At 66.8% G+C, this 16,298-nt stretch overlaps 1 protein-coding gene across 1 annotated transcript; it reads left to right on the forward strand.

Moving 5' to 3' along the window:
* The first annotated feature begins 387 nt into the window (after window positions 1–387).
* On the forward strand, window positions 388–15,707 carry GSE1 (Gse1 coiled-coil protein). The gene is made up of 15 exons (XM_035543559.2): window positions 388–549; window positions 4,146–4,345; window positions 5,691–5,872; window positions 5,984–6,181; window positions 6,439–6,630; window positions 6,776–7,098; window positions 7,544–7,868; window positions 10,485–11,074; window positions 11,442–11,554; window positions 12,525–12,795; window positions 12,932–13,039; window positions 13,140–13,511; window positions 13,850–14,128; window positions 14,416–14,519; window positions 15,479–15,707. Exons 2-15 carry the CDS (start codon window positions 4,232–4,234, stop codon window positions 15,611–15,613), a joined length of 3,306 nt encoding a protein of 1,101 aa, XP_035399452.1. The 5' UTR covers window positions 388–549; window positions 4,146–4,231; the 3' UTR covers window positions 15,614–15,707.
* The last annotated feature ends 591 nt before the right edge of the window (window positions 15,708–16,298 follow it).

Consider the following 16,298-nt stretch of genomic DNA (forward strand, 5'->3'; position numbering starts at 1 on the left):
GCTTTGTTAGATAAGCTGCCGCCCCGTAAGCACGCGGGGAGCACAATGCGGGGGGGGGGGGGGACGGGGGCTCGCACCCACCCCCCGTGGGCTTCATCCTATTGCATGAGCCCGGGGGGGGAGGGGAGGGGGCGCTTTTTTTTTGGGGGGGGGGGGGGGGTGTGAAACGGGGCGCTTGGGGATTTATTGCTTTTCCTGCTTTGGGGTGGGTTGCTTTGTTGCGGGGGGGGAGGTGGCGTGGGGGGGGGTCCTGGTGCTGTCCCCATCCCGTCCCCGTTGTCCCCCGCCGCGCGCTCGGCGGCGCTGACCCCGCGCGTCTCTCGTTCGCAGGCATGAGCCATGAGTCGAAGTCGCCTTCCCTAGGAATGCTGTCCACCGCCACCCGCACCACCGCCACCGTCAGCCCCCTCACCCCCTCGCCTCTCAACGGCTCCCTGGTCCCCAATGGCAGCCCGGCAGCCAGCAGCACTTTGTCCGTCCAGGCAGCTCCTTCCTCCAGCTTCGCCGCCGCCCTCCGCAAGCTCGCCAAGCAAGCCGAGGAGCCCAGAGGTACGGCCGGGATCCGGGGGGGCGGGGGGAACGACTGGCGCATCCCATAAACCAGAGCCTTCAGAGCCTTCCTCTGCACGGGAACAAAATTTGGGCCACCCCGGGGTGCAGCAGAGCCGCCGCTTCGCCCCAGTCCTCCTGCGCCACCGCCGTGTCCCCGTCACCACCCCGCGCCGCCGGCCGCCCCGACCTCCCCTTCCCCCTGGCGCTCTCCCCGCCATTTCCCGGCCTAATGTCTTCTCCTCGGCGCCGTGTCTCGAGGGGGCAGCTTAGAAATTCAATTCAGCCGGCGTGATCCAAGCGCCGTATCATTCCGTACCCCGGGAGGACGGCTGGCGAGCGCGCGGGGCGGAGGAGCGTGTCCTCGCCTCCTCCTCCCCTGCTCCCTCCCCGCCGTGCTCCTCCGTGCTGTCCTTTTCCCCGAGGCTCCTCTGGTGTGTTCCTTCACCAGCCTGACTTCCCTGCTACATAACAACCCCGGGCGCCAGCGCGGAGAGGCACGTGTGGAAATGGAGATGCCCGGTGCCGCCTCCGCTCCCCCCGTGCCTTAACCGGGCGTTTAACGGGAGCCCCGAGGCAGGGGACGGAGCGGCAAGACGGAGCACGGGGCGAGGATGTCCCCTTCCCGTGTCACCCCTCGGCACCCCCAGGGCTCAGCCTCTGTCCCCCTCTGCAGGGCTGCAGCTCTCAAGGGGGACACGAGGGGGGTTTTGGAGGTGCCAGGGTACACGGTGCTTCTCCCCGCTGTTGCCCCCGGTGGGTGGTTACCCAGCCCCTCGGGGGGGCCCCCGACCCTTTACCAGAGCCTTTTTGCAAACACCATTTGCAAGATCCATGAAATGCCACGAAAAGCCATGACCCGAAGCCTCGGGCACCGAACGGTCCCAGGAACCACATGGGGGCATGTTTGCGGCTGGCTCCCCCCCAAAAATGCTCCCGGTCCCATTAATCCCAGGGTGCCAGGTCGCAGGGGGGCTCAGCTCCCTGCTGCCAGCTCCCCACCTGCGTCCCTCGGGGCGGTTGAATGGCTTCGGTTATTTTTTAATTTTGGGTTATTTGGTGATTTCACCTTTTCCTCTCGGCCCCCGGTAGCGCATCCCACACGGGGCAATGTCCGTGAGCTTTGACGTGGATTTCCCGGAGTTTTCCTCGCCTGCTCCCTGCTGCGCCCAGCAGGCGCACGCGGCTCTGCCACGCTCAGGGCACGCGTAGGGATGTGCTCCATCCCAAACAAGTCTCGCTGTGCGAGGGGACCTGGACGGGGCCTCCAGAGCATCCCTCATCACCACGGGGCCGGGCACGTTGGTCCCCATCAGAGGGTGCAAAGCACAAAGGAACCCCAAAGCCACAGGGGCCGGTTGGGCCGTCCTGGCTCGCTCCCTGCCCAGGTCTGCCTGCAGGGTATTTTTTTTTTTTCCCCCCTTCTTTTTTTTTTTTTTTTTTTTTTCTTTTCCCCCCCCTCCTCCTTCAGGGTCTCAGCTGTTAATTACATTTGCCTGTCAGCCCCGGCTGCTAATCTGCTATCGCCGAGCGGAAAGCGGGAGGTCAGAAAACAAAGGTGACACCATCACACTGTGCCTCTTGTCATCTCCAATCCAGATTAGTTTCATTGACTAACTCCTGGCTGAATACCGCCAGTTAATTATAACGATCACAAGCCCTCCCGTTTAAAGCCACACAGCGAGAATTAAGGTTCTGAAGTAAGACTTTAGCTTCATTAATTGCCGGGCTCATTGTGATGGTATTGATTGTTAACGCTATCGCGTGGTGAGTAATGGCTTCCCAGCTCAGAGGGGATTAGGCTGCTAATTGTTGTTGGCCTTGCGCTGACAAGATAGACTTCAGTGGGTGTCAAATCCGTATCGGCTGCCTCCTTTGTCGCGGGCAGCCTTTCTCTCCCCGAGCCTCGCCGCTCTCCAAATGAAAGCGATTCGGAGCGACTCGGGAATAATTAATAAGGCGGCGTGGCCAGCAGCATGCTGCTCCGCTCGTCCCGCCCCCGGTGCCGCTCCCCTGCTCCGCCGAGCGGCCTCCGGGGGGGAGCTCGGGGCGATCCTGCCCCCATCCTGCCTCCCCCTGCGCTCCCGGCCCCGTCCTGGTGCTGGGCTTCGGGGTGCTGAGGGCGCGCCGGGCGCTTGGAGGGGGGAAAGGAGCTGCCTTGTGTATTCGGGGGCCAGCCGGTGTGCTGGCGGGGCGAGGAGCCAGCTTGCACACCTGCGGGGCGAGCAGCCAGCTTGCACGCTCAGGGGAGCCGACGTGCGTGATTGCAGGGCACGGAGCCATCTTACATGCTGCCTGGGCACTGAGCCGGCGTGCGCGCTCAGGGGAGCTGGCGTGTGTGCTCAGGGAGCTGACTTGTGCACTTACAGGGCAAGGGGGTGGCTTGCACGCTGCAGGGAGCCAGCTTGCACGCTCACGGGGCGAGGACTTGGCCTGCAGGGAGCCGGATTGCACACTCACGGGGCGAGGACTTGGCCTGCAGGGAGCCGGATTGCACACTCACGGGGCGAGGACTCGGCCTGCAGGGAGCCGGATTGCACACTCACGGGGCGAGGACTTGGCTTGCAGGGAGCCAGCTTGCACGCTCGCAGCGCAAGGGGCCAGTTGCCTGCACAAGGGGACCGCCTCTCCAAGCTTGCAGGGCTACGAGGCGCCTTGCACGCTCAGGAGAGCAAGCTTGCACACTCGAGGCAGCCGGCTTGCACACATCCATCCGTGCCAAGCTCCGCGCCAGGCTGGGCGGGATTGTCACCTCCCCGCTGGCGTCCTGCGCCGGCGGCTTTGGCCACCCCTGGGCGGGCAGCGGCCGGTCCCTGGTTTTGTAAACCCCAAACCACATTTTGGCCCCAGTTCCCGGCCGGGGGGGGGCCACCGCCAGCCTCCTGCAGCTGGGCCTGGTCCCGGCTCGGGGGGGGGGGGTCTGTGCCGGGGGGGTTGCAGCGGAGCACAGGGCGGCTCGCCGTGCCCTAGTTAGCGTGGGATTGGCATTGCTGCTCCAGCTCGGCGTTCCTCCCCGCGCCGCGCTCTCCGCTTTAATTCCCTTTATTCTCCGCTTTAATTTTAATTAAAGGGGTTCATTTCTCCCTCGCACGTACCGCCAGCGTCCCCGGGGTGGGAGTGATTTCAGATACGGACGTCTCATGCAAATAAAGCCCAGGCCTTGCCCAAGGGTTACGGGGAGCGACTCGTTCGTCCTCCTGCCGGCGCCTCGCAGCTTCCCCGGCTCGCGCCCAGCACCTTTGGGCTGGCACCGCCTCGGTGTCGGCGCACGGCCCCGGCAGGATGCTCGCCCTTGCCCCCGGGGGCTGGGCTGGATTCCCCGGCGTAATTAGCCGGGTTTCACCTTACCTTTCCCGGCGCCTGGTAGGGCGGCTGTTTGCAGCCGAGTTGCCAGAGCGATGGGAATGAAACCCCACGGAAAAGCCGGGCACCCCCCTGCTGCCACCAGAGCATGGGCGCTGCCAGGGGGGTCCCCAGGGCGAATGGCTGGGGGTGGCCTCCCCTCCTACCCCCCCCCCTCGCCCCTCCGGATGGGGAAGGCGGTTTCGCTGCCTAACTTTCTGCCTTTTTCCCCCTTTTTTTTTCCCGTTCCCCAGGGTCCTCGATAAGCAGCGAGTCGTCCCCGGTCTCGTCGCCGGCTACCAACCACAGCTCGCCCGCCAGCACGCCCAAGCGCGGCCCCATGGGCCCCATCATCGTGCCCCCGGGGGGGCACAGCGTGCCCAGCACGCCCCCCGTTGTCACCATCGCCCCCACCAAGACGGTCAACGGGGTCTGGAGGAGCGAGGGCAGACAGGTACGGCCGGGCTGGGCGCAGGGGGGGGTGCCCGTCCCCAAAAAACACGGGGGCGGCGGTGGCACGAGGCATGGGGTTCCCATCTCCATCCTCGCCACGGTGCCACCCGGGGCTGTCCCTCTTTTGTCCCCTCTTCCCCCCCCCGCCACGTCCCCAGGCTGCCAGCAGGAGAGGAAGGCAGCAGAGGCGGAGGGGAAGGAGCTGGGGGCGGGGGGGGGGGGGGGGGTGAAACGACGATGATGGGGACGCGCCGGCTAATTAAGAAGCATCGTTAGTGGTTCTCTCCTCTCCTCTCGCATGTTACGAGCAGGTTCCCGGGGGGATTATGCCACTTGGAAAGACTAATTAAACCACAAAGCGGGGAGGCGACGGGAGGGGACGGGGAGATGCCGAAGGCAGCGGGGGGGGGAAGGAACAAAACGAAATCCCCGGGCGCTCGAAGGGGCGCGGGGTGCCCGGGTGCCGCCCGCCCCGCCGTGCCCCCCCCCTTCCCCGCGTCCCCTCGGCCTCCTCTTCCCAAGTGACCCCGGAGGAATATAGGTTAACCGAGCGTGCTTTATTGTCTGGCAGAGCCGCGCTCGCAGCGTGGCGCCCCGAGACGGGGGGGAGGTAATTAGAGCAGAGCCTGGCGCGCACAATGGGCCCTGATGCGCTCGGCGGGGGCCGCCGGGGGGACGCCCTTTGTGCCCGCTGCGGTCACCCTGGGACCGTCCCCGACGGCCGGGGTGGGGGGGGCCGCATGGGGATGCGCTGGGGCTCCTCTGGGAGGAGATGAGATGAGGAAGAGTCTGGTTCCCGCTGCTCCCGGCTTGTCCCCAAATTCCCGGCTCGCAGCCCCCGCCAAGGGTCCCCCCGGCCTCGCCGGGGGTCCCCCCCCGAGCTGGGGGCGGTGCGAGCATCCTTCATCCCCGGAGGAAAATTGGGTGCCTGCCTAAAAGTGGCTGATGCTGGGCGGTGGGATGGGGGTGCGGATGCCATCCCCTCCGCGGGGCTGGCCTGGCCACCCTGCGTTTTATGGCCGCTGGATTTACACCGGCTGTGCCGCTTCGGGCGCCGGGGGTGCCTGCATCCTCCCCGGGTGATGGAGAGCTCAGGAGAACAAAGCTGCCTGCAGATCTCCCAGCGGCTACGATGTGTCCTGCCACCAGCCCGTCCCCAGCACCAGCACACTTTCTCCAGCTGCGTGCCCCTGACGTAGCCCCCCCCCGGCCCCAGCCCATCCCATAACAGCACGGATGCTCCGTGGGTGCTCCCGAGGACCTTGGCACCAGCCCTGCCGGCGGGACCCCATCCCCTGCGGGGTCCCCGCCGTCCCCTAATGCTCTTCTCCCCCTTTCCCTTCCAGCAAGAAGCGGGGTCGCGGGGCAGCAGCAGCAGCAGCAGCCGCGAGCGCCTCATCTCCGAGCCCCCCCTGGCGCAGGAGAAGGCGGGGGGCCCCTCGGTCCCCTCGCACCTCCTGGGGACGCCGTACTCCTTCGGGCTGCCCCCCAGCTCCGTGGTCCAGGACTCCCGCTTCCCACCGCTCAAGTGAGTCCGCGGGCGATGGGATGGGCACGGGACGCGGGATGCCCCCCGGGTTGGGGAGGCGGGGGGGGGGAACATCTCCCTGCTCCTCACCGTCCCTTTTCTCCCCGGCAGCCTGCAGCGCCCCGTCCACCACGTGGTGCCCCCCAGCGCCGTCACCGAGGACTACCTGCGCAGCTTTCGGCCCTACCACACCGCCGAGGACCTCCGCATGTCCTCCCTGCCGCCCCTCGGCCTCGACCCGGCCACGGCGGCCGCCTACTACCACCCCAGCTACCTGACCCACCACCCCTTCCCGCACCCTGCCTTCAGGTGGGCATCGCCCCGTCCTTGCCGATCGGGGGTGCTGGTGCTGGGAGACCGGGGGAAGGATGAGCACTGGTGTCCAAATGCCTCGGACCCCCCCCCCCCCCCACCCCCCTTTCCGTGCCCCTCACCTGGCGTAAAGCTCCTGTGCCATGAGTTGCAACCCTCCAGGACGGCTTTTTCTCCCCGTTACGGACATTTTGGGGTTCTGCACCCCGCTGAGCATCCCTTAAACCACCCCCCCCTTCCCCCCCCCCCCGCAGGATGGACGACTCGTACTGCCTGTCGGCGCTGCGCTCCCCCTTCTACCCGCTGCCGGCGCCGGGCTCGCTGCCCCCCCTGCACCCGTCGGCCATGCACCTGCACCTCTCGGGCGTGCGGTACCCCGCCGAGCTGTCGCACTCCTCGCTCTCGGCGCTGCAGTCGGAGCGCATCTCCAGCCTCGCCGCCGAGAGGTGAGCGCCCACGGGGGGCGGCCGCCGCGGCTGCGGGGCTGGGACGGGAGCCCCCCGGGGGGATGCTAACAGGCACCCGCGCGGGGGGGGGGGGGGGGGGGAGCTTTTTTATTTATTTATTTATTTTTTTGGCTCTTCTCCGCAGGCTGCAAATGGACGAGGAGCTGCGGCAGAGGGAGCGGGAGCGCGAGAGGGAGAGGGAGAAGGAGCGGGAGCGGGAAGCCGACCGGGAGCGGGAGAAGGAGCGCGAACGGGAGCGGGAGCGCGAGAAGGAGCTGGAGAGGGAGCGCGAGAAGGAGCGGGAGCGGGAGCTGGAGAGGCAGAGGGAGCGCGCCCGCGAGAAGGAGCTGAGCATGGTGAAAGCCATGGAGGGCCCCTTCCTGCCCATGGCCGAGCTGCACGGGCTGCGGGGCCACCCGGCCGAGGAGCGGGGCAAGCCGTCGGAGCCGCTGGCGCCCGGCAGAGCAGGTAACGTCCCCGCGGGTGGCGGCGGGGCCGGGGCGAGCCCGTCCCCTCGTCCCCTTTCCCCTCTCCAGATGGCAAAGCCGAGGGGGTCGGGGACCGTCTGAGTGGCGGGGGCCAGCTCGGGCTGCAGCCTGGCTGTGCCGGCTGCCAGCTCGCCGTGCCAAAAGCCCAGCTGCCGCGGCGCGCTCAGCGGGGCCGCTCCGGAGCGCCGGGGCTGTTGGAGAGGCGGCGCGGTGTTTGTGCCGGCTGACTTCACCCGGGCACGCCAAGCAGCTGGGCTGGCAGCGGGCGGGCAGCCCCCCGCGCGGCGCTGGGGGGAGCGGGGGCTTCGTGCTGGCAGCCCCCGTTACCTTACACCTGCAGGGCTGCTCCCCGAAAAGCCAGGCGGGGTTTGGCGTGCGCCCTCCCGACGCTCCGGCTCCCCTTTGTGCCCCCCCCCCCCCCCCAGAGAAACTCAAGGACTCGGTGCTGCCCACGCCGAAGCCCATCCAGCACCCGCTGCACCAGCCGCCGGCCTCGCACCACCCCGTGCCCAGCCTCATCCCCAACCACAACGTGTTCCCCCTGCCCGGCAGCAGCGCGGCCACGGCGCTGCTCATCCACCGCACCAACGAGGAGGAGAAGTGGCTGGCGCGGCAGCGCCGGCTGCGCCAGGAGAAGGAGGACCGCCAGTCCCAGGTCTCCGAGTTTCGGCAGCAGGTGCTGGAGCAGCACCTCGACATGGGGCGCACCCCGAGCCAGCCCGAGCCCGAGCACCGCCCGGAGAACCCCAGGTAGGGCTCCTGCTCTAAACCCTGCCCAGAGCACGGTCTCCAAATTAATTTCAACCCTTTCCGAGGATGGAGGTCGCCCCTTTCTGCGATCCCTGCTCCCGTTTTTCATCTTCCCTGACGTACAGCGGGGTTTTCCCGTACTGCAGCCGTTCCTGCTGCCGGTCCCCGTGGCTGCGCGCCCCCCCAGCAGCTGGCTCAGGCTCCCCATTAGCTAGCTGAGACCCCACCTCTCTCCCACCCGCCGGGCGGGCAGAAGCGGTTCCTTTTGCCCGGTGCCAGCAGGTCCCCGCCGCGCGGTGCCAGCCGGGCCGGCTGCGCTGGCAGCTCCGGCCGTCGCCGGTGCCCGACATCTGCGCGGCGGCAGGCGGCGAGCCCGGGAGGTGGCCGGGGGCCAGCGGCGAGCGGCCAGGTGCTGCCGAGGCGGCGGCACCGCTAATTGCAGCTCGCCCCCTAGCACAGCCCTCGCCCCCAAAGCTGCTCCCCCGCAGCGTGCCGAGGCGAGGGGGGCACCCCGTGCCACCCCCCCACCCCCCCCCCCGGCTCGATGCGGGTTTTCTCGCTCGGTTGCTGAGCGCTCCGGCACTGCAGGCTCCTCCGGGCGGCTGTGCTGCTGGCTTCCATTGTTATTTTTGGGTATCAAGGGGATTAGCGCAGCTAATCGAGTATAACAAGGAGCGGATTGCGGGGCTGCATAATGGCAAGTGCCTGCTGCAGCCGCCCGCCCCGAGCCGCGCGTCCCTCTCCGAAGGGGGGAGGAGAGAGCAAGGTCACCCTGAGCACGGCAGCACGTGGAGGCGGGCGGCCCCATGCCCATCCCCGTTGCTATTCCCATCCCTGTCCCCATCCCCATTGCTTTTCCCATCCCCGTCCCCATCCCCATTGCTTTTCCCATCCCCGTCCCCATCCCCGTTGCTTTTCCCATCCCTGTCCCCATCCCCATTGCTTTTCCCATCCCCGTCCCCATCCCCGTTGCTTTTCCCATCCCTGTCCCCATCCCCGTTGCTTTTCCCATCCCCGTCCCCATCCCCGTTGCTTTTCCCATCCCCGTCCCTATCCCCATTGCTTTTCCCATCCCCGTCCCCATCCCCATTGCTTTTCCCATCCCCGTCCCCATCCCCGTTGCTTTTCCCATCCCTGTCCCCATCCCCGTTGCTTTTCCCATCCCCGTCCCCATCCCCGTTGCTATTCCCATCCCCGTCCCCATCCCCGTTGCTATTCCCATCCCTGTCCCCATCCCCATTGCTTTTCCCATCCCCGTCCCCATCCCCATTGCTTTTCCCATCCCCGTCCCCATCCCCGTTGCTTTTCCCATCCCCGTCCCCATCCCCGTTGCTTTTCCCATCCCTGTCCCCATCCCCATTGCTTTTCCCATCCCCGTCCCCATCCCCATTGCTTTTCCCATCCCCGTCCCCATCCCCGTTGCTTTTCCCATCCCCGTCCCCATCCCCGTTGCTTTTCCCATCCCTGTCCCCATCCCTGTTGCTTTTCCCATCCCTGTCCCCATCCCCATTGCTATTCCCATCCCAGTCCCCATCCCCATCCCCATTGCTCTTCCCATCCCTGTCCCCAAACCAGCACCCCGCACAGCCCCACCGGGGGCTGCCCGTGCCCCCACAACCAGCCCATACACCACCAAACAGCCCGGCAGGGAGGGGCAGGGACCGATTTTGGCCAGGGCAGGGGATGCTTTTGGTCGGAGGAGACGGGTGCCTCGTGCCGGGGCTCGGTGGAGCTGTGCCACGGCTGGCGGTGCTGAGCCGCGCGCTGCTGCGCTGCGCAGAGGGCCAGGGCGCTCGAGCGGAAAAGCGTTAAGCGCCCAGCTCCGGCGCATGAAATATTTATCCTGCTAACAGGTCTGCTCCTTCCCGGCGTGTTTAGGGGAGGTTTTACCGGCGTGTCCCTCTTTATGCGGCCAGAGCAGGGCGGTGGGGGGTGCCTGTGCTGTCCCAGCCCCGTGGTGGGGTCCAGCCTGGGGTGCCCTGCCCTGCGCCCCAGTGCACCGACCCGGCTGTGGGAGCTGTGCTGGGGGGCGCGGACGTGGGCAGCCCCCGTGTGTCAGCTGTGGGGACAGGGTCCCCGGGGGGAACAGCCCGAGGCCTTCCCCTTGTCCCTCTGGGCTGTGGCGCAGGAAGGGCTGAGCATGGCGGTGCCGTGGTGCTCCCTACCTCTGCAGTCGGTCCCGCAGCCCCACGTGCACCAAACCCCATTCCCAAACCCATCTGGGTCAGCCTAACTGGTGCATTTCTACCCCAGAATCCGGTTGCAGACAGGGTTTGGTTTTTTTCTGGGTGCAGCATCCCACTCCTCACCTCCCCATCCCTCTCCTCACCTCCCCATCCCTCTCCTCACCTCCCCATCCCTCTCCTCACCTCCCCATCCCTCTCCTCACCTCCCCATCCCTCTCCTCACCTCCCCATCCCTCTCCTCACCTCTCCACCCTACTCCTCACCTCTCCACCCTACTCCTCACCTCCCCATCCCTCTCCTCACCTCTCCATCCCTCTCCTCACCTCCCCATCCCTCTCCTCACCTCCCCATCCTTCTCCTCACCTCTCCACCCTACTCCTCACCTCCCCATCCCTCTCCTCACCTCTCCATCCCTCTCCTCTCCCCGCAGGTCAGGACCAAGCCGCCACGAGCCGAGCATCCGGGAGCCGGGGCAGCACTTCGGCGGCCCACCGCCGCTCATCTCCCCCAAGCCCCAGCACCACCCCATCACCACGTCCCTCTGGAACCCCGTCTCCCTGATGGAGAGCCCCCCCGACCCTCCCCGGCGCCTCCCCGAGCCCCACGCCCTCCACGGCCACCCGGCCCCCTTCGAGCCCAGCCGCCAGGGCATCCCGCTGGTGAAGGTGGAGCGGGTCTTCTGCCCCGAGAAGCTGGAGGACGGGGCAAGGAAAAGGGACGCGCTGGAGAAATACCCCCCGCCGCGGGAGCCCGGCGCCCCCGAGCACGGGGGCTTCGCCCACGCGCCCTTCCTGGCCGAGCTGGAGAAATCCACGCAGAGCATCCTCAGCCAGCAGAGACCCCCGTTAGCCCCAGCCGCCCCCTTCGGCGAGGCCGCCAAGCCCAGCTCGCCCTACAGAGCCCCCCCGCCCCGCGCCCAGGACCCCATGTACATCTACGACGAGTTCGTGCAGCAGCACCGCAGGCTGGTCAGCAAGCTCGACCTGGAGGAGCGCCGGCGGAGGGAGGCCCGTGAGAAAGGTGAGGTGGGGGCTTGCAGTGCGCTGCGACCCCCCCTGGGGGCACAGGGGCCCCCCATGGGGGCGGCCAGGGGGTCCCCCGGGGATGCCGGCAGCCCAGCATGGTGGCGTGCGGTGCAACGGCTCCTGAAAGCCCAAATCAGAGCGGCTCGGTAAATCCTCCGCTGGAGACGTGGCCGATTAATAAATGATGAACGGAGGCTAATAAGCTGCTTTAAATATTAATAGGGCTGGGCGAGCGGGGAGGAGGCGTCGGAGCCCGGTGTGGGGCAGGCGTTGCCGTGCCCGCTCCGGCGGGGATGGGGCAGCTTCCTGGGGTCCCAGCGTGCCCCCCAGGGCTGACGCCAGCCTCTCCTCCCCCCCCCCAGGTTACTACTACGACCTGGATGACTCCTGCGACGACAGCGACGAGGAGGAGGTGCGGGCACATCTCCGGTGCGTGGCCGAGCAGCCCCCGCTGAAGCTGGACACGTCCTCCGAGGTACGGCCACGGCACTCAATGGTCTGTGTCCTCCGTCCCTGGGGGGCAGCTGCATTGCCCTGATGGGTGGGATGGGGATGGGGTGGGATGGGGATGGGATGGGGATGGGGTGGGGATGGGGATGGGGATGGGATGGGATGGGGATGGGGTGGGGATGGGGATGGGGATGGGGATGGGGATGGGGATGGGGATGGGGATGGGGATGGGGTGGGGATGGGGATGGGGATGGGGATGGGGATGGGGATGGGGATGGGATGGGGATGGGGATGGGATGGGGATGGGGATGGGGATGGGGATGGGCATGGGGATGGGGATGGGCATGGGCATGGGGATGGGGATGGGGTGGGGATGGGGATGGGATGGGGATGGGATGGGCATGGGGATGGGCATGGGGATGGGGATGGGCATGGGCATTGGCATGGGCATGGGCATGGGGATGGGATGGGGATGGGATGGGGATGGGATGGGGATGGGCATGGGCATGGGGATGGGGATGGGGATGGGATGGGGATGGGGATGGGCATGGGCATGGGCATGGGGATGGGGATGGGGATGGGATGGGGATGGGATGGGGATGGGCATGGGCATGGGCATGGGGTGGGGATGGGATGGGGATGGGATGGGAATGGGGATGGGGACAGGGATGGGATGGAGGGAGTGGATGGGAATGGGGATGGGGAGGGGGTGGGATGGGAATGGGGATGGGGAGGGGGTGGGATGGGGATGGGATGGGAAGAGGATGGGAATGGGGATGGGGATGGGGATGGGATGGGATGGGGATTGGGATGGTATGGGGATGGGATGGGGACTGGGATGGGATCGGATGAGGGTGGGGATGGGGTGGGGATGGGGTTGGGGTTGGGATGGGGATGGGATGGGATGGGGATGGGGACTGGGATGGGGACCGGGATGGGGACGGTGCTGTGCCAGCCTGGAGGTAACCCTGCTCTGCTGTCCCCTGGCGCCCCAGAAGCTGGAGTTCCTGCAGCTCTTCGGCCTCACCACGCAGCAGCAGAAGGAGGAGTTGCTGAGCCAGAAGCGGCGCAAGCGCCGGCGGATGCTGCGGGAGAGGAGCCCCTCGCCGCCGACGGTGCAGAACAAGCGCCGCACGCCCTCCCCGCGCCTCCCGCTCTCCACCCGCTACAGCCCCGACGAGATGAACAACAGCCCCAACTTCGAGGAGAAGAAGCGGTTCCTCACCATCTTCAACCTCACGCACATCAGCGCCGACAAGAGGAAAGGTAACAGGCGTGCCCCGCGCCGAGCTCGGCGGGTCCCCTCTCCTCCTGCCGCGGGGGTGCCACGTCGCCCCACGGGGGCCGGGAGCTTGCCCCGCTGAGCAGAGGCTACACTAAACCTCAGCTTCCCATGCGGCAGACAAGGAGAAGCTGGTGGAGATGCTGCAGGCCATGAAGCAGAAGACCACGCCGGGCGCCGTGGTGGTGAAGAGCTCGCCGCGGGACAGCCCCAGCGGCCCCGCCGCCGGTGAGCCTCCCTTCCCCTTCCTCGTGGCCGGCCGGGAGCATCCCTGCGTGACATCAGGGGTGCAGGGCATGGTTTTCCAACCCCGTTCCTCCTCCCGCAGAGCCGCCGGTGCAGCCGCTGCTGCTGGACCCGGATAAGCCCGTGGGCATCACCGGCGCCGTGCCCGACGCGCAGAAGCCAGCAGAGCCGGGGCGCTTGGAGCAGCTGCGAGCCCCGGAGCTCCCCAGGGCTAAGGAGCTGGCCGCCGTGGCCACCGAGAAGCCCCGGCTGAGCGACGGGCACGCCGGGAAGAAGGCGCTGAGCATCCTCAGCTACGTCCGGGGCCCCCTGCCCAAGGACATCCCGGTGCCGCTGTCCCACAGCGTGAACGGCAAGAGCAAGCCCTGGGAGCCCTTCATCGCCGAGGAGTTCGCCCACCAGTTCCACGAGTCGGTGCTGCAGTCCACCCAGAAGGCGCTGCAGAAGCACAAAGGTGCGGCGGGGGCGCGGGGGAGCGGGCGTCCCGTGGGGGGGACACGGGCAGGAGACCCCCCCGAGACCCCCCCCCCCCCCCCCTCCCCGAACCTCCCCGAGGGGTTGGCACCACCGAGGGCGCGTCCTTGCGGGCTAATCCGCCCGTAACCCCCATTCCTGGAGCGTCCCGGTGAATTGTCATGGGATGGCACGGCTCCTGTGGTTATAGGGGAAGGTAAAAGGGCTGGGAAAGCGCGCCCGGTTTGCCACCGACCCCGTGAATTCCAGCGCACAGGAGTGAGGCAGATAAAGGGGCGCAGGCGCTGGCGGGCGGGGGCTGACGCTCGGTGCCCGCAGGGGGGACGGCGGCGCTGACGGCGGAGCAGAACCACAAGCTGGACGCCTCCATCCACTACAACATCCCCGAGCTGCAGGCTTCCAGCCGCCTGGCCCCGCACAACGGCACGGCCGAGGGGCCCCTGCCCCACCGGGCGCTCGCCCCGCCGCCGCCCCGGGACTCGGCCTCCGAGGAGGAGGAGGAGGAGGAAGAGGAGGAGGAGGAGGAGGAGGAGTGCCCCAGGCCCAAGTGGCAAGGGATCGAGGCAATTTTTGAGGCTTACCAGGAACATATAGAAGGTACGGTATAGGAGGTGTAGAATTTTGCTGCTTTATGAAATAAACAGGGGGCGGGGATGGGGGTAATGGGGACACGTCGCCGTGCGCGGACCCGGAGAACCCATCCTGGCCTCCTGGCCGGCTTTGTCCCCGGGCACGGCACCCAGACCTCATTTCCCTGCCCGGTTTAGGGAGAAACGTGCTGGCGTGGGGGGCTGGAGGAGGCTGTGTCCTCCCCGGGGAGGACGCGGGTGCCGGCAGGGAGCTGGGGGTTTTGGGGGTGCTCAGCCCGTCCCCGTGCCTTGCAGAACAAAACCTGGAGCGCCAAGTGCTGCAGACGCAGTGCCGGCGGCTGGAGGCGCAGCACTACAGCCTGAGCCTGACGGCCGAGCAGCTCTCGCACAGCATGGCGGTGAGTGGGGGGCACCTGGCCCCTGCCATGCGCCCGTCCTCCTGCGGTGTCCCCGTCCTTCCGGGCAGCCAGCCTCTGCGGTGCCCCCCAGCCTCTGCAGGACCCCGTCCTCCTTTGGTGCCCCCATCCCCCTGCAGTGCCCCCGTCCTCCGTGGAGGCACCCAGCCTCCTGCGACGTCCCCGTTCCCTGCAGTGCCTCCATCTTGCTATGGTGCCCCCATCCTGCCTTGGTTCCTCATCCTCCTTTGGTGCCCCCGTCCTCCTTTGGTGCCCCCGTCCTGTTTGGTGCCCCCATCTTCCTGCAGGACCCCATCCTCCTGCAGGACCCCGTCCTCCTTTGGTGCCCCCATCCCCCTGCAGTGCCCCCATCCTTCTGTGGTGCCCCCCCAGCCTCCAGTTCCCCGTCCTCCTTTGGTGCCCCCATCCCCCTGCAGTGCCCCCATCCTTCTGTGGTGCCCCCCCAGCCTCCAGTTCCCCGTCCTCCTTTGGTGCCCCCATCCCCCTGCAGTGCCCCCATCCTTCTGTGGTGCCCCCCCAGCCTCCAGTTCCCCGTCCTCCTTTGGTGCCCCCATCCCCCTGCAGTGCCCCCATCCTTCTGTGGTGCCCCCCCAGCCTCCAGTTCCCCGTCCTCCTTTGGTGCCCCCATCCCCCTGCAGTGCCCCCATCCTTCTGTGGTGCCCCCCCAGCCTCCAGTTCCCCGTCCTCCTTTGGTGCCCCCGTCCTCCTGCAACGCCCCGTTCTGCAGCGCCCCATCCTCCTTTGGTGCCCCCATCCCCCTTTGGTGCCCCCCCCCCGTGCCCCCCACCCCTCACCCCCCCCCCCCCCCACCCCACTATGGGGCACCCAGACGAGCCCCTCTCCCTGGGACAGAGCCCGTCCCCACCCCACAACCCCAGAGGCTGCCCGTGCGCCCCCCCCCCCCCCCCCCCCCCCCCCCCAACCGTGCCGTGTCCCCGCAGGAACTGCGGACGCAGAAGCAGAAGATGGTCTCGGAGCGCGAGCGGCTGCAAGCCGAGCTGGATCACCTGCGGAAGTGCCTTGCCTTGCCCGCGATGCAGTGGTCTCGGGGTTATTTCAAGGGGTACCCCAGGTGACGCTCCTTGGGCTCGGCCGAACACATAGTCTAGAAATAATAATCTATTTTATTACCTTGAATATTTAATATTTTTCACTGGGAGGTTTGAAGCTAAAAAAAAAAATAAATAAATAAAAAGAAAAAGAAAAAAAATAATAAAAAAAAATAAAATTAAAATGAAAAAAAAAATAATAATAATAATAAATTTAAAACGGAGAATGTGCCATGCATGAAGCAAAAGGAAGGCGGGAGCCGGGCGCTGACCCCTGTCCCCGTCCCCGGGGCAGGGCGCTGCGACCCCCCCCCCCACCCCCCCACCCCCCAACACTTTATATAGCTCTTTTTTTTAATGAAAAAAAAAAAAATCCGATTAAAAAACTCCACCGACAACACTAAAGCCGGAGGAGCCCCGCGGGGCCGGTGGCGGGGCGGCTGCCGAGCGTGTCCCCCCCCCCGTTCCCCGCCCCCCCACCTCCACCCCAAATGTCCCCCCCATCACCGCGGGGCTTTCCACTGGAAAATGCACTTGGCTCTAAAATAAAGTCCATGAACTCCTGGAGGTACCTTCTTGTTCCTCTGCGGCGGGCGGGGGGGCTCCGACGCCGGGGGGGGGGGGTTGGGTTGGGTTTCTTTTTTTTTTTTTCGCAATTCGAGTCAAAAAAAAGAAAAAGGTGCTTCAGCCTTGTACTGTGTGTATATATTAA

The sequence above is a fragment of the Cygnus atratus genome, chromosome 12 (genome assembly GCF_013377495.2).
Source record: "Cygnus atratus isolate AKBS03 ecotype Queensland, Australia chromosome 12, CAtr_DNAZoo_HiC_assembly, whole genome shotgun sequence".
NCBI classification, from domain to species: Eukaryota; Metazoa; Chordata; class Aves; order Anseriformes; family Anatidae; genus Cygnus; species Cygnus atratus.

What these genes read in the sequence shown, in the direction of transcription:
- GSE1 (XM_035543559.2), top strand. Translation starts at nt 4,232, where the DNA reads ATGGGCCCCATCATCGTGCCCCCGGGGGGGCACAGCGTGCCCAGCACG. An exon ending in TCCCGCTTCCCACCGCTCAA is followed by an intron (nt 5,873 to 5,983) that starts GTGAGTCCGCGG and finishes TCTCCCCGGCAG; the next exon opens with CCTGCAGCGCCCCGTCCACC. An exon ending in TCCAGCCTCGCCGCCGAGAG is followed by an intron (nt 6,631 to 6,775) that starts GTGAGCGCCCAC and finishes TCTTCTCCGCAG; the next exon opens with GCTGCAAATGGACGAGGAGC.